The sequence below is a fragment of the Oncorhynchus kisutch genome, linkage group LG1 (assembly GCF_002021735.2).
Source record: "Oncorhynchus kisutch isolate 150728-3 linkage group LG1, Okis_V2, whole genome shotgun sequence".
NCBI lineage: Eukaryota > Metazoa > Chordata > Actinopteri > Salmoniformes > Salmonidae > Oncorhynchus > Oncorhynchus kisutch.
The window spans coordinates 49,094,165-49,116,398 of NC_034174.2; the positions used below are offsets into that span (position 1 = coordinate 49,094,165).

Here is a 22,234-nt window from a genome sequence, read left to right on the forward strand (position 1 = left end):
GAGAGTAGATATGGATATTTTTTTAACAAAGTTGTTCCCCACCTTGATATTTAAACAATTTCCACTCTTCATTTCTCCATTAATCATGAGCTGATCTGATATCTGTATAATCATCAACTTGATTTAGCCAAATAGGAGATATTCTGTCATTCGTTGGAGGTTACCTAGCAAGCTTAGCAACTTTGGTCCTTTGACTCTCGTTTGACTGATGTTACAAAGTTTGCATGATTCGGCAACGCTATGACCTACTCGGGGTGCGCTCTGTGTCGAGCCTACTGCCAAAATGCGTTGAATTAATTGAGGAACATGATAACGCTCTGAATTTATGAACGGCCTGTTTAGCAATTCACAACAATGTTATTGGCGACCAAAGTTATTCTATCATTACTAAATATCAGTTTCACTTGCTGTAAAATCTTTACATAGTGGTGCATCCAAGACGGCAATGTGGCACATCAACAATCTTATTTTGAGGGAACCCTGAATAACCCTACCTTTGGTTTTAAAATGCTTTCAAATGGGCAATTCTGATTGTTAAGTTATTTCCCAGGTATAGAAACTCAGTAGATTTTCAGAAAATGTTTAATCCCTAGTGTGATTCAGCATGCTAGCTAGCTACATTTCAGTCAGTAGCTATCTTTCTGAATGTGGTGGATATACTAGCTATGAGTTGAACACATGTGGCTGAAAATGAACTAGTAGCCAGATGTTGTTGCCCATGGTGGAATCATATCTAACCAGCTGGCTCCTGAAGCCTATGTGACATGTCTATGTGCCCATGAACTCCAGAGCCTAGACGCAGTTTAGCTAATGTCAGCCATTTTTTTAAATAAGAAAACATGGCTTATAAAGGGCTCGCTAACAAAAGCCCTTTTCGGTGGCGATGTTATTGGGGTGCAGGAATATTAGTCATTGAAGTTCGTGGTTACAACTAGTTTTAGATACGAGGGGAGAGAAATTGTCTGCCATTGTTTTGTGCAATGCTGTGGAGAGGGGAAGTGTCTAACTTTGTTTTACCTTGGTGGCGAGCAGGCGGGTCAGGTAGATCTCAGAGACCATCTTGCTGCCGCGATCGCCCTCACGCTGGTCCGAGTGGTCGTGGTTTTTGACCAGGTGCCACAGCTTGGTGCCACTCTCTAGGTCGGGCGTGATCATGGGGGTGCGGGAGCGCAGGCTGTCTGGACTACTGGCCGTCCTCAACATACTCTCTGGACGGGAAGATGGGGTAGAGGGGACATGGTTCGGATTCAGATGAATGTATTATGTGACATTTGATAGAGATAGGATATGAGAGGAAGAGAGGGGATCAAGAGAGGGGGGAGGGGGGTAATCTCTAGTCACTTACATCACTCTAAAACCTTACTGTCAAGACTTGGCACGCATGCATCATTTTTATTGATATTTCTCATGTTTAGCAGTGCTTTCTGAAACATATTCACAGAAAAGCACAACACCTTTTTCCACTAATTGGTGTTTTGTCCAATCAGATCTGAGAATTGATTGGTCAAAAAAACAGTTAAGTGGATAAAAAAAAATAGAATTGGGCTGCCTGTCTAAACGCAAACACACACCGTATCTGCTGAGTGACTTGGTGAAGGTGGAGGAGTTGGAGATGTTGTAGGCAGAGTTCTGCTTGGGCACCAGGGCAATCACTGAGCCATCAGTCACCTGGGAATATAGGCAACATCAAAACAGTTAGAGATATACACTCACCGGACAGTTTATTAGGTACAGCCCCGTTCACAAAAATTGATCGCTTTTTAAGACAGTGAGTCACATGGCCATGACTTGCTATATAAATCAGGCAGACAGGCATCCAGCTACTGTAAAATGTAACGCTATAATGGGCTAAATGAGTGACCTAAGTGACTTGGAGCGTGGTATGATCGTCGGTGCCAGGCTGGATCCAGAATCTCACAAACGGCCGCCCTCCTGGGCTTTCCATGCACAACAGTGTTTTGGGTTTCCAGAGAACGGTAAGACAAACAAAAATCATCCAGTCAGCAGCAGTCTTGTGGGCGAAAATTGCGGTTCCGCCGTCCAATCTGCAGCAAATGCGTGATGCCATTGCGTCAGCAGGGACCAACATTGTTAAAGAAGTCTTTTCTGTAATAAAAGCCCCCCCATTGCAACAGACTCTTCGGTACCTGATCATTTATTTAGTGTTGTTTACATTGCTTCAAATGACCTGATATTGTAAACAAACAGCACCTGTTTGGCATAATATGCATGCAGCGCCTGCTCCTTACCTTATTTTTCTTGATCAAGTACTTTTTGTCAAATTTATTCCACACATTTGACTTCCCCTTTACCCCCTGAGGAACCAAACATTCCCCCAATTTCATGTTTATTTGTCACATGATCTGCATCCATTTTGCCGTCACATGTATTATGGTGTTCGCTGTTTGTTATTACCAATTTATGAATATGATTATGACGTGTTATAAGTCAGGCCCCATTGGTCACGCGCAGGCGATGCATACATTTGTCACGTGAAGAGAGACATAGGGATCGTTTCCCCTAAACGAGGGATTTCGGTAACATAACTTTTCAGTCAGAAATGGTTGTAATTATTATTTTTTCATTTTACCTTTATTTAACTAGGCAAGTCAGTTAAAGAACAAATTCTTATTTTCAATGACGGCCTAGGAACAGTGGGTTAACTGCCTTGTTCAGGGGCAGAACAGATTCGATCTTGCAACCTTTCGGTTACCAGGCTACCTGCATTATGATGCAGCGTCAGCAACACAGACGGCATGATAAACACTGCTGATGTTCTGTACTGGTCACTACAGCAGGGAGGAGAGCGAAAGAGACAACGAGTGCTAGTCACACAGTCACTAACTGTTATTTAAGAAAAACATGTTTACAGCGCAGCAAGTCTCAGGTCGGCCCAGCACAATCAAATCAGTTGCGGTCCGGCTCCCTCTAGTCATCTGTGTGTCTTAATTATTTCATCAAACACTGCTCTTAAAGCATCAGACAAGCTCAGTGGATATAGCGGATTTGGTTCCAAACACAAAGGATGTGTCTATATATGGAAAAATGCACGTTTGGAAAAGACTTGGTCGAGAGTCAGTACTCCAAATCCCGAAGCTCTGACGTTGTTATTTGTGTGACAGCAAAAATATGTTTATAATCAGTAGACAAGTAGCATGAGAGTCGTTTCACGAAATGAGTCCCTTTTGCATCTGAAGAAATTGTGCACCATTATTGGATTTGAAAAGCCTGTTATATGAAGTGAAGTGCCCTTTATTATAGACCACATGAAAATGCAATAAATATGATTTTTTAAATATGAATAAAGACTTGCTCAAGGGCCAAAATGTTGGAATGTCCCTCGGAATTCCCTGAACATTTCTACCCACTTAAACTCAAAGCTTCTCCAAGTTTTCACCATCATTGTAAAGCCCGTTATTTTGTTACTTTGGGAAAGTCATTCCTTGAAGATGATGATTTATTTAATGTGATTAGTGATTCATTTTCAGGAAGAAAAAAAACAACAACAACCTGTCCCTCATTTCGAGGTCAAGCATGTTAATTAACGTGACCTGAACTCAAATTTTTATATGGTAAAACTATTTATTTTTAAAGACTGAAGAAAAAAACCATTGAACATCTACTAGTCAAATCATAGTGTAAAAGCAGGTGAGCTGGTTCTACTGTTTTTGGCTATTTTCTGGTGTTTTTAAGTGGGTTGAGCATAACACGTAAACCATGTTCCCCATAGACAGACGTTTTTGAATATACAATTTTATCGTTTATCGTTGTGAAGCTTGCATTCAATTGCCCCTCCCTGTTGCACACAACACACTTCCATTCCCCCTGTCACAAGAAGATTTATGGCTGATTTAAGATTAAGATGCACACATTTTAAATGGTATATCTTATTTGTGCATCTCGGAGCGATGTTCTATCATTGTGTTCATTTGGGATCTATCGCATCCTACAGATGTCCCAGAGAATGTTTGGAATATTTATTTATTGCACAGAGGAACAAATTGACCAATAGAATAGGTCAACTTTTGTGCTATGGGGGATAATAAATTGTCCCTTTTTCAGGACCCTGCCTTTCAAAGAAAATTCACAAAAATCCAAATAACTTCACAGATCTTCATTGTAAAGGGTTTAAACACTGTTTCCCATGGTTCAATGAACCGTAAACAATTAATGAACATGCATCTGTGGAACGGTCGTTAAGACACTAACAGCTTACAAAAGGAAGGCAATTAAGGTCACAGTTATGAAAACTTAGGACACTAAAGACGCTTTTCTCTACTGAAAAACACCAAAAGAAAGATGCCTAGGGTCCCTGCTCATTTGCGTGACCGTGCCTTAGGCATGCTGCAAGGACACATGAGGACTGCAGATATGGCCAGGGCAATAAATTGCAATATCCGTACTGTGATACGTCTAAGACAGTGCTACAGGGAGACAGGATGAACAGCTGATCCATCATGTTTTTTTTAAACAGCACTGAGATAACAGCTGATGTACGAAGGGCTATATAAATACATTTGATTCGATCATCCTCGCAGTGGCAGACTACGTGTAACAACACTTGCACGGGATCGGTACATCCGAACATCACACCTGTGGGACAGGCAACAACAACTGTCCGAGTTACACCAGGAACGCACAATCCCTCCATCAGTGCTCAGACTGTCCGCAGTAGGCTGAGAGAGGCTGGACTGAGGGCTTGTAGGCCTGTTGTAAGGCAGGTTCTCACCAGACATCACCGGCAACTATGGGCGAAAACCCACCATCGCTGGACCAGACAGGACTGGCAAAAAGTGCTCTTCACTGACGAGTCGCGGTTTTGTCTCACCCGGGGAGATGGTCGGATTCGCGTTTATCGTCGAAGGAATGATCGTTAAACCGAAGCCTGTACTCTGGAGCGGGATCGATTTGGAGGTGGAGGGTCCGTCATGGTATGGGGCGGTGTTTCACAGCATCATCGGACTGAGCTTGTTGTCATTGCAGGCAATCTCAACACTGTGCGTTACAGAGAAGACATCCTCCACCCTCATGTGGTACCCTTCCTGCAGGCTCATCCTGACATGACCCTCCAGCATGACAATGCCACCAGCCATACTGCTCGTTCTGTGAGTGATTTCCTGCAAGACAGGAATGTCAGTGTTCTGCCATGGCCAGCGAAGAGCTCGGATCTCAATCCCATTGAGCACATCTGGGACCTGTTGGATCGGAGGGTAATGGCTAGGGCCATTCCCCCCAGAAATGTCCGGGAACATACAGGTGCCTTGGTGGAAGAGTGGGGTAACATCTCACAGCAAGAACTGGCAAATCTGCTGCATTCCATGAGGAGATGCACTGCAGTACTTAATGCAGCTGATGGCAACACCAGATACCAACTGTTACTTTTGATTTTGACCACCCTTTTGTTCAGGGACACATTATTCTATTTCTGTTAGTCACATGTCTGTGGAACCTATTCAGTTTATGTCTCAGTTGTTGAATCTTGTTGTGATCATACAAATATCACACATGTTAAGTTTGCTGAAAATAAACAGTTGACAGTAAGAGGACATTTCTTTTTTTGCTGAGTTTAGATTGACATAGGCTAGTGCTTTTGCTGTTCGTTAGGCCTATTAATCATGTTGGCTGACAAAAAGTAGGCTAAACGTGGACAGTTTTAACATCTTCAACATGCGCCTTGGATCTCAATAAGAGGTTGTGTCCCCGATGTGTCTTCATTCTTCATTCACTTGTAGCTGACTCTTAGCTGAAATGCTTGTGAGCAGGACCCGATCACTTGACAGACATTGGCTACATCTGAGAGAGCCATGTGAGTGAGAGGTGCATCTTAGCACAGCAGCCGGGAGAATGGAATTATAATTAGCCTATTATATTCAGCCCAAGGGCACAACAGCCACTTTGGCTGCAAAAGGCATGGATTTTTTTTAGGGGGCATTATGGCCACTCAAGGGGCATGCCGCCAGGAAATTCGAGGTCTGGTGTGAATATTATCAAGTGCTTGTCAAATGGTGAATGAGAGACTGATGAGCTGTGTGCAGCTTGCGACTTTTTTCAAATCATCATTAGAGTCCCATCATGCAGCCATAGAATGTATTAAACATCAAAACATATAGCCCAACGTTTGTACTATTAAAGTTGCATAAATAACTCTAAATTAGCATATAGGAGGACCAGTTTCTTTGTTAACCGCTCAACACAGAATAGCTGCATGTGAGCACTTGCTTTGAAATCGTTTGGAGAAAATATCCTTTTTATTTTAGTAAGCTATGATACATTGAATTCCTCATACTATAAAATAATAAAAAAATGTATGCCATGGGAATTCCAAGCAAATCTTGTCTGCTAAATGAACTAGTGTAGCACACAGTCTTATCGCATAGCCAGATCAGGGCCTAACATAAGGACAACTCAGAGTATGCTTTTCTGTTCTTCTGAAATATACTACATTTTCTTCATATCATGATTCTTTAGACCTGTCTAAAATAAATAATTGATTTATTGTGATGGTGTAGGCTATATTAAATAGATTTTTTTAACTAAATTTTTTTTTTTGATGTTCCAACAGTCTGCATAAATGGCTTGTAGGCTATGCGTGCGTGGAAGCCAGGAGATGCTAAGCGTGTTAATGTTAATTTACAGTCAATTACTGTGAGACCGGCAGTTATTTGCTTGACAATCACCGGCAGACAGATTTCATGACCGCCACAGCCCTATTCACACCCCTTGACTTGTTCCACATTTTGTTGTGTTACAGCCTGAATTTAAAATGACTTAAATTGAGATTTTGTGTCAATACCCCATAACGTAAAAGTGATTTTTTTAATTGAAAAAACAACAACAAATTAATAAACAAATGAGAAGCTGAAATGTCTAGAGTCCATAAGTATTCAACCCCTTTGTTATGGCAGCCTAAATAATAAAAAATGTGCTTAAAAAGTCACACAATAAGTTGCATGGACTCTTTCTGTGTGCAATAATAGTGTTTAACATGATTTTTGAATGACAACCTCATCTCTGTACCCCACACAAAATCCTAGAGAAAAACCTGGTTCAGTCTGGGAAATTGGTGATATGACACCCATGAATTTGTGGCTGCAGACACCAAGTGATGTTCGAGTGGTATCCTACGTCGATGCAGAGCTTTTTTGTAAATCTGTAATTGTATAGTATAGTATAGACTACAAATAAAATGTAATTGACTGACTGATTGATTAAACGACATGACTTAGTCAACTTTGAGATCTAAACCTAAATCATGAGAGACTTGCCTGGTAATGGGCCAGTGTGTTGAGTCTCTTCCAGTCGTTGTCTATCTTGGTGGTGACGTCCTCGTCCTGGAGGATGATCCGGGCCATCCTTCCCTGACGCCACTCTGAACACAAACATAGGGGACAGAGAGAGAGAGAGGGGTGTTAGTGTGTGTGTCCGTGGGTCTGCATGCACTCATTTCTGTGTATGTGTGTGTGTGTGTGTATATGATGCATACACAGGTGTGTGTGTCCTCCTCACCTAGGTCCATGTCTCCAGCCTTGGGTCTCTGGGAGTAGGGACTGCCTTTGTACACCGCGTCCAGCAACTTCTCCTTCACCTGAGTCACCGTGTCACAGTTCAGCCCCTTCACCGTCACCTCTGGGGCATTCTCGTTCTCCGGGTTCACACAGTGCAAGGTCTAGAGGGTGTGTGGTGTGGGGGTAAAGGTCAAAGTTCAGTTTGGGAGGGGGGGGGGGGGGGGGAGTGTCATAGGAGTAGAGGCTTGAAGCAGAGCGATTCGTGTGGGCATGTGAGGTGACACGGTGATACGCGACAGTTCAGCTACTATGTTTCATATTACATATTAACCCATATTATACTGTTATGCCAAGTCGCTTTATTGATGTCTATGCTATTCTAGCTACTATATTACTGAGCCAGCCAGACGAACGGTTCTCAGGGCAGTGGATTGATGCAGTGAGATAATGTCAAAGTGTTCTGTTTATTTTTGTGATTCAAGCTGTGACTGCAGTACTGACCAGGGTCTTGTAGTCAATCTGCTGTCTAATGAGCTTGTCCTCGCTGAGGGAGTAGCGCGCCTCTCCTGTGATGGAGTCTATAGGCCCCTTCTCCATCTGCTGCTTGATGGCACAGTACAGCATGAACAGAGGCTCGCCAGCACACTCCTACACACACAGGGGCAAAGGTGAGAGGTCACTTACACACATAAATGCTCTTACAACATATCACTGATATATACACACAACACTCATTTCGGTATTTCGGAAACAATAGGAAATAGAGTAGTCTTCAAACGCAAGACAACAAGTATGCTTGCTCACTTGAGAAAGTCAAGTTTGATAATGCATGAAAGGTAAAATTAGTGCAATCCAATCTGCCGTTAGCCACAGTGCCTACGGCACTGCTAAACGATAAGGTCGTAGCAAGCCTCCCACGGCTATTGGCATGGTGACAAGTGACCCACTCCCGGGTAGCAATTTCTCCCCTGTGCATTTTAACCCGGGGAAAAACAGCATTTAATAAGGTAGAACGTTTCGAAATGTACACTCAGCTTGGGGCCAACGTTGAGAGAACGCTAGTGGCAGTTGATGGAGGAGTTACCAGAAGGTTAACGAGTCAGGAGCGAAAAAGCACTCTGCTTCGTGAAAGGTGTCAACGAGGCAATGAGAGGTTGGCTAGCGGGGCCTCTGGTTTTTCTCCTTTCCTCGCCTTGTTCCTTTATCGTTCTGACTTCTGCCGAGCACAGTGATTCTCACCTCCAACTCTTGCTAGTCTCATGCTAGTTTCTCCCCCTGGCTTCACCTTTTTCTCCATTTCCTCATATTTCTCTGCTCCTTCCACTCAGCTGGTTCTTTACTTTTGCGTGTTCCCTCTCTTTTCCTTGAGACTTGAGTGGACGTACCATATCAGAGCAGAAGAAAGCGTTTGCAAAGGAAAGCAAAAACAAGCCTTTCTTATTGGTCAAATCCAGGTCGTCCTTCCCTGTTTCAGTTAGTTTTCTTCACTTTGGTGCCTAATGAACACGAAACACGTGCTTGCGTCCCTGACAGACTTACCTTGAGGAACTTGTAGAGGAGGAATGTGAACCAGTTGGTGAGCATCTTCTCAGCCACCGACTCAGTCCTACGGGGACGGGGGGGGGCGAGGAAAAGGAAGATTGAGAGAAAAACGTTATCTTCTGGAATGACAAAGGCTTAATGGCAACAACATAAATCAACAGACTGACAGAGGAACGACTGTACAAGGGTTGGAGATTTTGGAGTGAATTCTGCCTTCTTCCTCCTAGTAACAAGTGACCAACCTCCCCTCGGGCTAGTAACAGAGCAAATACACACCATTTTTCCCTGGGAAAAGGTATTTAACACGGAAGTTCACTTCAAAGAGCTTAACTTAAAATTATTCCACAGAATGCTGGTAGGCTATATCCTTCCAACCCCCCCCCCCCCCCCTTCTCTCAGCACACAAACAAATTAACTCAAATAACAAAACCCACATTTCTTTTTTCAAAGCAAACCCAGCAATCTTCATTAAAAACACAGCAATTAGTCTAATTCGTTGACGTCTCTTGCTAATCACCAACCTGGCTCGTAATGAGGAGCCTCCAGAAAGGTTCCCCCCTCCAGAAAGAAAGTTAAAAACACAAGTAATTAAAAGGCATTGTAATTAACGCGACTTACTACATTTAATTTGTTAACAGCAACGAGGGAAGTGTGTGTGCGGGCGCGCTCGCGTGCGTTTGTGACACGGTATGAAAGGAAGGGACTTAAGGGGGGAAAGCTTTGTTTTCTCACCCCCACCCCCTCCTCTGTCCCTCCTTTTAGAATCAGTGCTGCCGTCCCCTGAATAATACATTCCCAGAGACTATGATTACTCAGAAAAGGCTGAATCAAGGATTGTGTGTGTGTGTGTGTATGGATGTGTGTGCCAGCTAGCAGGTTATCCAGGGTTGAGACTGGGAGCAGAGATTGTGAGAAGAAAAGTCATGAAGTCTTTTTTTTCTATCCTAGAAGTCTGTTCAGATTTGTTTGATGTGGGCAAAATGTGTTCTTTTCCCTTCGCATAGAGGAGAGGGAGATGAGAGGTAGATGGGTTGAAAGTAGAGTGGACCAGGAAAGAACATGCTTTTGGCCACTACCTGACCTAATACTTGGGGACTGGTGAACACCAACTCCTTACTAATATGGTGTGAGTGAGTGAGTGAGTGAGTGAGTGAGTGAGTGAGTGAGTGAGTGAGTGAAAGTGTGGGCATGTGTGCGTGGATGGAAGTGTAGTATAATTCATAATGAACATGGAAAATGTTTTGGAATAGTGTCGTCTAAAACCTAAAAACACCAACACACAAAGGGAATTCTGTAGCTCAAATATGTGTGTCATCTTCATAACCAGGACAGTATATGAGCCACATTCCTCCAGCGGGGCTTTTAGCAACATCATGCCAATTTCACCGCCGCAGCAGACTGGCTCAAAGTCATCTATTTGATTCGATTTTAATTACATATCTCTCAATGGAGAGGGAAAAACGTCCCCTTTTCATGATTTTATGTTTAATTCCTGTGTCTATCATTTCTCTCTTTTTCGCTCTATCCCTTTCTTCATGTCTCTCTCTCGGTCTTACCCAACTGATTACCAGTCTCGGTCTCCCCTGGGATATTTCTCCCATTTACTCCCTTAACATTCCATTCTCTCGCTCCCCAGTGCCGTGCACTCTCTCTCTCTTGACCCTCCTTTACCTCCATCTTTCTCTGTCTGTAATCTCTCATTCGTCCTCCCACTAGCACTCCGTCTCTCCCTCCCTCCCTCTCCTAGTCGCCTTTGTCATTCCCTCTCTTTCCATACTCCACAACCCCTTCCACACTCTCCCCATCTCGCTTATCCCTCTTTCCCTCTCCCCCCCCCCCTCTCCCTTTTCCCCTCTCTCTCTCTGTCTGGCTCAGTAGTCCTGTCTGCCCTGTGGCTGGCTGAGTGGCTGGGCCTCCTGTGGGAGTCAGTGGGTGTGCTCAGGGGTGTAATCCTTCCTGACAGAGACAATGCTGAGGTGGAGGAGAGGGGGAGAGAGAGGAGAGGTAGGCTACAGTTACTGTCCGTCTACAGCGGCCCTCTTTAGTCTAACACAGGTTAGAGTGGATAACTGATAACTAAGACAGCTAACTGATAACTAAAGCGGCTAAATGATAACAAAAAACGGTTAACCACTAAGCTATGGCAGATCAATCCGCTCTCTTTCCTTTCTACCAGGCTCACTTCTACACCTCATAGGCTACACAGATAGGCTAGCCCAACCCACCCTAACACAGGCGGAGCGTACCATCGAAGGAGAACCGTTGGGGGTGGTACTCACTTTCCAGGTTCTTGATGATTATATATCAAAGCCCAACCCAACCACACCCCAACCTAAGCGGATCGCACCTTCTGAGAAGCAGCTTGGGGTGGTTCGTGCTCTCTGGGTCCTAACCCTCTCTCCCCCCACTGCTACACAGATAGACCAGCCCAACACAACACAACCCAATGGTGGACCGTACCTTCTCAACAGTAGCTTGGGGTGGTTCTTGCTCTCCAGGTTCTTGTCAATTAGGTCTGAGAGGAGCTGTTTTAACACCCCTGTGGCGTACTCCATCTCGCCCTGGAGGGCAGTCATGACCAGCGACGCCACGTTGCCGCGGTCTCTCATGGAGAAAGAGCGTTGAGCTTCTAGCGTGCGGATGAAGGTCAAGAGGAAGTGCTTCTTGGTGAGCAGCTGGCCGAACAGGGTGAGAGCCTTCTCCACATTGGCCTGAACCTATCAGAGAGAGGGGGCAGAGAGCAGTCTTTGAGGTACAAAAGACCCAATATCACAGACGCCTGGTCGCGCACACAGGCACAAACTTGCACACACACTCTCCATGAAGCTGTATGAATCAAACAACTACAACCCCCCCCCCCCCCCCCCAATAGAACACCAGGTTATTTTGAAAGCAGCCAGTGGTGGCTGGTTGTCTTGTAGGAAGGCGAAACCTGGTGGCGTGACGAGAAATCGGATTGGTGCACCACAGTTGAGGCTAATCGCATCTGGGATACAAATGAAAATCCGATGCTAGGCGCCAGACAGATGTGCAATACAGTTCATAGCTAGTAGATATGCCGTCTGTCACGCTCCTCGCTCTCCTCACCCCTCAGAGCTGATAACGTACAATACATGCACCATCCAGAAAACGCATCTTCTTAGAAGTCTATGTATGTATGCACAGTCGGAAGTTTACATACACCTTAGCCAAATACATTTAAACTCCGTTTTTCACAATTCCTGACAAAATTCCCTGTCTTAGGTCAGTTATGATCACCACTTTATTTTAAGAATGTGAAATGTCAGAATAATAGTAGAGAGAATGATTTATTTCAGCTTGTATTTCTTTCATCACATTCCCAGTGGGTCAGAAGTTTACGTACACTCAATTAGTATTTGGTAGCATTGCCTTTACATTGTTTAACTTGGGTCAAACGTTTCAGGTAGCCTTCCACAAGCTTCCCTCAACAAGTTGAGTGAATTTTGGCCCATTCCTCCTGACAGAGCTGGTGTGACTGAGTCAGGTTTGTAGGCCTCCTTGCTCACACATGCTTTTTCAGTTCCGCTCACAAATGTTCTATGGGATTAAGGTCATGGCTTTGTGATGGCCACTCCAATATCTTGACTTTGTTGTTCTTAAGCCATTTTGCCACAACTTTGGAAGTATGCTTGGGGTCATTGTCCATTTGGAAGACCCATTTGCGGCCAAGCTTTAACTTCCTGACTGATGTCTTGAGACATTGCTTCAATATATCCACATCATTTTCCTCCCTCATGATGCCATCTATTTTGTGAAGTGCACCAGTTCCACCTGCAGCAAAGCACCCCCACAACATGATGCTGCCACCCCCGTGCTTCATGCTTGGGATGGTGTTCTTCGGCTTTCAAGCCTCCCCCTTTTTTCTCCAAACCAAACAATGATCATTATATCCAAACAGTTCTATTTTTGTTTCGTCAGACCAGACCGCTGAAATTGTGATACAGCGAGGTATAAGTGAAATGATCTGTCTGTAAACGATTGTTGGAAAAATTACTTGGATCAAAACTATAGTTTGTTAACAAGAAATATGTGGAGTGGTTGAAAAACTAGTTTTAATGACTCCAACCTAAGTGTATGTAAACTTCCAAATTCAACTGTGCGTGTGTGTGTATGTGCTCGTGATAGTATTGTAATAGGTTATATCTTGACCCGATGATGCAATGTTGCGCAGTTGAGTGATCGATACGTAACCTCTCTTGGGTGGTGAAATAATGGAATAGAATGGAAGAGTGTTACATTGAATGTGTGAGCCCTGTTTCTCAGACTCTGGACATGCTCTGGCCATCTATCAGTCTCAACGTTTCCACAGAGTGTTAGAAAAGTCTCCAGGCCCGTATTCACAGTGTTCCAGAGTAGGAGTGCTGATCAAGCGCTTATTAGATCATAATAGGCCTATCAGATTCATCAGCATTGCTATGGGGTTACCCCCCCCCCCCCACGAGAATTACATCACCCCTAAGAGTCCATGCATAATTGGAACCCTGGGCGTTACTGACCCGTACCTCCATCTCCTTGAGCACGGGGTGGTCCTCGATACCGGGGAAGAGGACCCTCATGGCATAGGTTCTGTAGTCTAGGAAGGGGATGCCAGCTCCATCCAGCTCCTGGGTCAGCTCATGGATGTCTGTCTGCAGCTCTGCAAAGGCTTGGGAGAGAGAAGGGAGGGAGGAGTAGAGAGGCACAAGGATAGTTCATCCATTGTTAATGTACGTACAGAATGGCATTGACAGTTTTAACATTGGTCATGTGTTAAATATGTGTCAGTGTTGTTGTAGGATAAAAGCTAAACATTTTGGACTGATTTTACGTGAACTCGGGTAGAGTAGAGAGTACACCAAGAGCTGGAAGAAATATGGACACACACCTACGCAAACACACATTTCACCTCTCTCCCTACCGCAGAGCTCCCCACGCAGCAGAGTGGCCGCATGATATATCTTAGTGTGTCCCACTGTTCATACACATTCTGCTGTCTACATGAGTGTCCTGTGACCCATTGTAGGTCCCCTCATTTCTTTCAGTGGCATCTAAAGGCGGTGGCCATGAAGTGCTTTGAAAGGCTGGTCATGGCTCACATCAACATCATCCCTGAAACCCTGGACCCACTCCAATTCGCATACCGCCCCAATAGATCCACAGATGACGCATTCTCCATCGCACTCCACACTGCCCTTCCCCATCTGGACAAAAGGAACACCTATGTGAGAATGCTGTTCATTGACTACAGCTCGGTGTTCAACACCATAGTGCCCACGAAGCTCATCACTAAGCTAAGGACCCTGGGACTAAACACCTCCCTCTGCAACTGGATCCTGGACATCCTGACGGGCCGCCCCCAGGTGGTAAGGGTAGGCAACAACCAACACTGGGAACAATCAGGGGGTGCATGCTTAGTCCCCTCCTGTACTCCCTGTTCACCCACAACTGCATGGGCAAGCACGACTCCAACACCATCATTAAGTTTGCTGACAACACAACAGTAGTAGGCCTGATCACCGGCAACGATGAGACAGCCTATAAGGAGGTGGTCAGAGACCTTGGCAGTGTGGTTTCAGGACAACAACATCTCCCTCAATGTGAGCAAGACAAAGGAGCTGGTCGTGGACTACAGGAAAAGGTGAGCCGAACAAGCCCCCGCTAATATTGACAGGGCTGTAGTGGAGCTGGTCGAGAGTTTCAAGTTCCTTGGTGTCCACATCACCAACAAACTATCATGGTCCGAACACACCAAGACAGTCGTGAAGAGGGCACGAGAACACCTATTCCCCCTCAGGAGACTGAAAAGATTTGGCATGGATCCCCAGATGCTCAAAAAGTTATATAGCTGCACCATCGAGAGCATCCTGACCGGCTGCATCAAAGCCTGGTAAGGCAACTGCTCGGCATTCAACCGTAAGGCGCTACAGAGGGTAGTGCTTACTGCCCAGTACATCACTGGGGCCAAGCTTCCTGCCATCCAGGATCTTTACACTAGGCGGTGTCAGGGGAAGTCCCCAAAACATTGTCAGAGAGTCCGGTCACCAAGTCATAGAATGTTCTCTCTGCTACCGCACAGCACACGGTGCCAGAGGGCCAAGTCTAGGACCAAAAGGCTCCTGAACAGCTTCTACCTCCAAGCCATAAGACTGCTGAACAATTAATCAAATGGCCACCGGACTTTTTACATGGACACCCCGCCCTTTGTTGTCGTCACTTCACCTCGACTAACTTGTTCCACCGCACATTGACTTGGTACCGGCACCCTCTGTATATAGCCTCGTTACTGATATTTTATTGCGTTACTTTTCATCTTATTTTGTTTACTTTGTAAATATTTTCTTACCCGGCACTGTCGGTTAAGGGCTTGTAAAGTAACATTTCACAGTTGTATTCGGTGCATGTGAGAACTCTGTGTGAATAATCTCTCCGTCTCTTGTCGTGTAATCTTGACTAAAGAAACCCCACAAACAAATAAGGAAATAAACACAGTCTGATCGATCTCTCGCTCACATATCGTTTTTCTCTGTCCTTCTTTATCCACCTCCTTGTGACCCCCCCCCACCGCTCTCTATCTATTTACCCTCTCTCTGTCCCTTGATCCATCTCTCCTTATGCCCTTTTCTCCGTTTCTGTGTCCCCTCATCTCTCTCTATCCATTTCTACCTGTACCTCCCTTTCACATACCCTCCTTCCCTCTATCCATCTCTCGGTTGCTTTATCACACCCTGCCTCTTGTCCCTCTATCCATTCGCACCTGTATCTCCCCCTCTCGCTATCCATCTCTCCCTTCTCTGTGGCTCTATCCATCTCTCCAGTCTCTGGGGCTCTATCCATCTCTCCCTTCTCTGGGGCTCTATCCATCTCTCCCTTCTCTGGGGCTCTATCCATCTCTCCCTTCTCTGTGGCTCTATCCATCTCTCCCTTCTCTGTGGCTCTATCCATCTCTCCCTTCTCTGTGGCTCTATCCATCTCTCCCTTCTCTGGGGCTCTATCCATCTCTCCCTTCTCTGTGGCTCTATCCATCTCTCCTTCTCTGTGGCTCTATCCATCTCTCCCTTCTCTGTGGCTCTATCCATCTCTCCCTTCTCTGGGGCTCTATCCATCTCTCCAGTCTCTGAGGCTCTATCCATCTCTCCCTTCTCTGTGGCTCTATCCATCTCTCCCTTCTCTGTGGCTCTATCCATCTCTCCCTTCTCTGTGGCTCTATCCATCTCTCCCTTCTCTGTGGCTCTATCCATCTCTCCCTTCTCTGGGGCTCTATCCATCTCTCCAGTCTCTGGGGCTCTATCCATCTCTCCCTTCTCTGTGGCTCTATCCATCTCTCCCTTCTCTGTGGCTCTATCCATCTCTCCAGTCTCTGGGGCTCTATCCATCTCTCCAGTCTCTGGGGCTCTATCCATCTCTCCAGTCTCTGGGGCTCTATCCATCTCTCCAGTCTCTGGGGCTCTATCCATCTCTCCCTTCTCTGGGGCTCTATCCATCTCTCCCTTCTCTGGGGCTCTATCCATCTCTCCCTTCTCTGGGGCTCTATCCATCTCTCCCTTCTCTGGGGCTCTATCCATCTCTCCCTTCTCTGGGGCTCTATCCATCTCTCCAGTCTCTGGGGCTCTATCCATCTCTCCCTTCTCTGTGGCTCTATCCATCTCTCCCTTCTCTGTGGCTCTATCCATCTCTCCCTTCTCTGTGGCTCTATCCATCTCTCCCTTCTCTGGGGCTCTATCCATCTCTCCAGTCTCTGGGGCTCTATCCATCTCTCCCTTCTCTGTGGCTCTATCCATCTCTCCAGTCTCTGGGGCTCTATCCATCTCTCCCTTCTCTGTGGCTCTATCCATCTCTCCCTTCTCTGGGGCTCTATCCATCTCTCCCTTCTCTGTGGCTCTATCCATCTCTCCCTTCTCTGTGGCTCTATCCATCTCTCCAGTCTATGTGGCTCTATCCATCTCTCCAGTCTCTGGGGCTCTATCCATCTCTCCCTTCTCTGTGGCTCTATCCATCTCTCTCTTCTCTGGGGCTCTATCCATCTCTCCCTTCTGTGGCTCTATCCATCTCTCCCTTCTCTGTGGCTCTATCCATCTCTCCCTTCTCTGTGGCTCTATCCATCTCTCCAGTCTCTGGGGCTCTATCCATCTCTCCCTTCTCTGGGGCTCTATCCATCTCTCCAGTCTCTGGGGCTCTATCCATCTCTCCAGTCTCTGGGGCTCTATCCATCTCTCCAGTCTCTGGGGCTCTATCCATCTCTCCAGTCTCTGTGGCTCTATCCATCTCTCCAGTCTCTGTGGCTCTATCCATCTCTCCCTTCTCTGTGGCTCTATCCATCTCTCCAGTCTCTGGGGCTCTATCCATCTCTCCAGTCTCTGGGGCTCTATCCATCTCTCCCTTCTCTGTGGCTCTATCCATCTCTCCAGTCTCTGGGGCTCTATCCATCTCTCCAGTCTCTGGGGCTCTATCCATCTCTCCAGTCTCTGGGGCTCTATCCATCTCTCCAGTCTCTGGGGCTCTATCCATCTCTCCAGTCTCTGGGGCTCTATCCATCTCTCCCTTCTCTGTGGCTCTATCCATCTCTCCAGTCTCTGGGGCTCTATCCATCTCTCCCTTCTCTGTGGCTCTATCCATCTCTCCAGTCTCTGGGGCTCTATCCATCTCTCCCTTCTCTGTGGCTCTATCCATCTCTCCAGTCTCTGGGGCTCTATCCATCTCTCCCTTCTCTGTGGCTCTATCCATCTCTCCCTTCTCTGGGGCTCTATCCATCTCTCCCTTCTCTGTGGCTCTATCCATCTCTCCCTTCTCTGTGGCTCTATCCATCTCTCCCTTCTCTGGGGCTCTATCCATCTCTCCCTTCTCTGGGGCTCTATCCATCTCTCCAGTCTCTGTGGCTCTATCCATCTCTCCCTTCTGTGGCTCTATCCATCTCTCCCTTCTCTGGGGCTCTATCCATCTCTCCAGTCTCTGGGGCTCTATCCATCTCTCCCTATGCACCTTTACCTATCTCTCCCTGTCGTTCTCCATCCATCTGTGGTGACTGTGGGGGACAGACAAGGTGGTGACCCCTGGATGGACAGTGTGGCGAAGACAGCGGCCAATCGGTGTCTGTTGCCATGTGGCGCTGGGCAGAGATGGCCATTGTGATGACAGGGACCACAGCCCGGTCTCCTGCACTCTTGTGTTTTTTAACTGTACAATGCATTGTTACTAAGAATGCTTCATATCACACCAGTCTTGCCAGCCTGGGTACCAGTCGGTTTAGCTGACATTACACTCAAGTCATTCTTTGGCAAATGATAGAGTATAAGGAGTGGAATGTTAGATAAACAGACCGGAACCCAGGCTACAGTCTCGCTATCTTGTGAAAATATTTAAGCATGGGATGGGCTACTTCTAGGTTCTCTAAACTGCAGAGCAGATGCTGCAGTATGATTCCCCTTATGGCGCATTCAAATCTACACACTATCCAAATCTCTCACTCTCTCTCTCACTCTCCTTATGGAATCCTAAAACCTCTCTCTACTCTCGCGCTCCCATTCTCTCCATCTATCTTTAAGGAAGCCTAAAATCAAATCTACTCTATTTCCACTCTCTCCCAAAACAGATAGACAGTATCATTGGCCTCCCACCAGATCAGGAGTGTGCCAAATGAACAAATGTTAATGTGAGAGCACGCGTTGCAGACACCTCCCCCTCTCCCGCCCTCTCTTTCCTTCCCCCTCTCTCTCCCCAGCTCTTCCACCCCCTTTTCATATCTCTCTCTCTCCATCCACCATTCTCTCTCCCTCCCTCCCTTCCTAAAACAGAAAGGCCATCCAAGCAGACCTCGCATTGGGGAGGAACCCAACATCTGGCGCCGGGCGGCGGAGCCCCGATCAAAGTGTTCTTCTGGATGGGTACCAAGAGCAAGCAGCACCCAGTGGGAGGGCCATTTTGTGTGTGTGTGTGTGTGTGTGTGTGTGTGTGTTTTTGGATGGAGAGGAAGTACATGGATATTGAGCTTGTCCTGCTCTGCCTCTAGAACGCCGCTCTCCTATATGTTTTGTATTCTCCTCAGGAAGACCACGATTCAGCGACTGTTCGTGTGCTGGGCTGGAACAGATGTCTGCACCACCAGTGCAGTAGCCCCTCAAGTCGCGAGAAACCTGGCCTACTTTTTGTTGATTGACAGCTGTTGCTTAGCCTCCTCGTCCTGAATATGTCAATAAAGTTGAATTTAATTGAATTTAATGTAATTGATTGACAGGTGTGGCTTACCTTCCTTGCACTCCAGCGCCACCCGGGACTCCAGGTTGTCCATTTGGAGCTGCAGGCGTTTCAGCGTGCGGTCGGCGTCCCGCGACTTCCTCTTGTAGGCGATGAGCACGGCGATGATGACCAATAGGAGCAGGCCGCCACCCCCTCCGATGCCGATGATGGCGGGCAGGGTAAGCAGGCTGTCAGAGTAGATCTGGATGGTACCGGGGGAGTACTCAAAGCCCCCAACGCGCACCTTGGGGGGGGGGGGTGAAACACACACGGTTTTAGATTCTTCATAGGACATTACCTTTAAAACACACATTTCAACACAGTCATATGGTGAATTAGATGTAATTTAGCAGAAATAGAGTGTACACACACACACACACACACACGACTTCTAGCTCTTTGTCGCTGCTATTTCCATCTAGTGAGGAGCTGTTAAAGGGAAATGTCAATATTTTTCAACTTCATTTTCATAATTTCCAGCACCACCATCAACATATGTAATAAAAAAGATTGAGTGTTTCTGTTTTGTAGTAAAAAATAGAGAAAGATAAGTGTTTCCAATGACATCATCGGTGTGCATTGTGTGATGTTAACTAATTATGAATAGGCATTGCCTACTAATTGGTTTATGTCATTGAAAACACTTATCTTTATATTTTTTACTACAAAACAGAAACGCGCAAATGTTTTAAATTATATATTTTTTGTGTATATTTGTATTTTTGAAAAAACATACTTTGACGTTGGGGTGGTGATGGAGATTATAAATACGAAGTACATTTTTGAAATGTCCATTTAACAGCCGTAATTTGCACAGGCAGACCCCAACAAGCCATATAGAGTCTCTCTCACACCCCAGTGTCTGTCACACATGCTAGTGTTACGTTCCCCAGCAAGAAAACCAAAAACATCACTCAAACAAGTGGGAAACTAACAGTCACTGACCAACAACCAAAACAGCTGGGGGTTTAGGAGGGGTTTTGAAAGACACTCTTGAGGGTGTCCAACAACGGGAACCTAAAAGACACACACCATGAGCCCCTCTAAATTTTCCCAAGACGAGGAAAACAAAAGACAAACCCACACCAAACAAAGACAGGAAACAAACCAAAAAGGTGAAACTAAATATGGGAAATCAGACAAAGAAATGTTTTTCGAGATATCAAATAGGGAGCGCCAACTAAAAGGTGTTGACCCTCCACTTCTCTCAAGACAACAGGAGCACTGGGCCAGCCACTCTTAAATAGCACCTGGGCCAGCACAAGTGAAACACCTTCACACTAACAAGATGGCAACCAGCACAGGTGCAACACATGCTGATTAATGAGTCGACACCAATCGGTGCGCCCTACGTGCTGATGAGTACAAGTCCAACCTCAAAACAGAAATTGACAAACCAAAGCCTGTAACACTAGCGCTACACTACAAAGCTGGTGTATGTGTGATAGCGCGTGAGCATATTCCAAACCTAGTTGAAAACGTTTCCTTGTCGCAACAATAGTCTCACCTTCGCACAGTATGAATTACACAAGCCCTAGTTTCAACTACACTGAACAAAAATATAAAACGCAACATGTAAAGTGTTGGTCCCATGTTTCATAAGCTGAAATAGAAGATCCCAGAAATGTTCCACATGCAAAAATATTATTTCTCTCAAATGTTGTGCACAAATTTGTTTACATCCCTGTTAGTGAGCATTTCTCATTTGCCAAAATAATTCATCCACCTAAAAGGTGTGGCATATCAAGAAGCTGATTCAGCAAAAGCATTGATAATTACACACCTGCACCTTGTCCTAGGGACGATAAAAGGCCACTCAAAAATGTGTCATTTTGTCACACACCACAATGCCACCGATGCCTCAAGTTTTGAGGGAGCATGCAATTGGCCTGCTGACTGCAGGAATGTCCACCAGAGCTGTTGCCAGAGAATTTCCCTACCATAAGCCGCCTCCAACATTGTTTTAGAGCATTTGGCAGGAGGTCCAACTGGCATCACAACCGCAGACCACGTGTAACCACTTACAGCCCAGGACCTCCACATCCGGCTTCTTCACCTGGGGTATCGTCTGAGGCCAATCACCCGGACAGCTGATGAAACTGTTGGTTTGCACAACCAAAGAATTTCTGCACAATCTTTCAAAAACCGTCTCAGGGAAGCTCATCTGCGTGCTCGTCGTCCTCACAGGGTCATGACCTGACTGCAGTTCAGCGCCGTAACCGAATTCAAAGGTGAGCGTTTGCCCCGCTGATGGCCACTGGCACGCTGGAGAAGTGTGCTCTTCACAAATGAATCCCTCTTCCAACTGTGACGGGCAGATGGCAGACTGCGTATGGCATCGTGTGGGCAAGTGGTTTGCTGATGTCAACGTTATAAACAGAGCGCCCCATGGTGGCGGTGGGGTTATGGTACGGGCAGGTATAAGCTACGGACAAAGAACACAATTGCATTTTATCGATGGACAGAGATACCGTAACAAGATCCTGAGGCCCGTTGTCGTGCCGTTCATCCGCCACCATCAACTCATGTTTCGCAAGGATCTGTACACAATTCCTGGAAGCTGAAAATGTCCCAGTTCTTCCATGGCCTGCATACTCACCAGACATGTCACCAATTGAGTATGTTTGGGTTGCTCTGGATCGACGTGTACAACAGCGCGTTCCAGTTCACGCCAATATCCAACAACTTTGCACAGCCATTGAAGAGGAGTGGGACAACATCCACAGGCTACAATCAACATCCTGATACAACTCTGTGTGAAGGAGATGTGTTGTGCTGCATAAGGTAAATCGTGGTCACACCAGATACGGACTGGTTTTCTGATCCACGTCCCTTCCTTTAAAAAAAGAAGTTCTGTGACCAACAGATGCATATCTGTATTCCCAGTTTTGTGAAGTACATAGATTAGGGCCTAATACATTTATTTAAATTGACCGATTTCCTTATATGAACTGTAA

At 45.9% G+C, this 22,234-nt stretch overlaps 1 protein-coding gene across 1 annotated transcript in view; it reads right to left on the reverse strand.

The window, feature by feature from the left end:
- LOC109892007 (plexin-A1) overlaps nt 1-22,234 on the reverse strand; it is a 90,255-nt gene that overhangs the window by 9,005 nt on the left and 59,016 nt on the right. The window contains exons 11-19 of the mRNA XM_031826387.1: nt 19,287-19,521; nt 13,565-13,713; nt 11,508-11,764; nt 9,045-9,111; nt 8,007-8,153; nt 7,507-7,666; nt 7,266-7,369; nt 1,572-1,668; nt 1,018-1,208 (exon numbers count right to left, since the gene is read on the reverse strand). Of these exons, the coding sequence (XP_031682247.1) occupies nt 1,018-1,208; nt 1,572-1,668; nt 7,266-7,369; nt 7,507-7,666; nt 8,007-8,153; nt 9,045-9,111; nt 11,508-11,764; nt 13,565-13,713; nt 19,287-19,521 (1,407 nt within the window). The remainder of the gene's footprint in view (nt 1-1,017; nt 1,209-1,571; nt 1,669-7,265; nt 7,370-7,506; nt 7,667-8,006; nt 8,154-9,044; nt 9,112-11,507; nt 11,765-13,564; nt 13,714-19,286; nt 19,522-22,234) is intronic.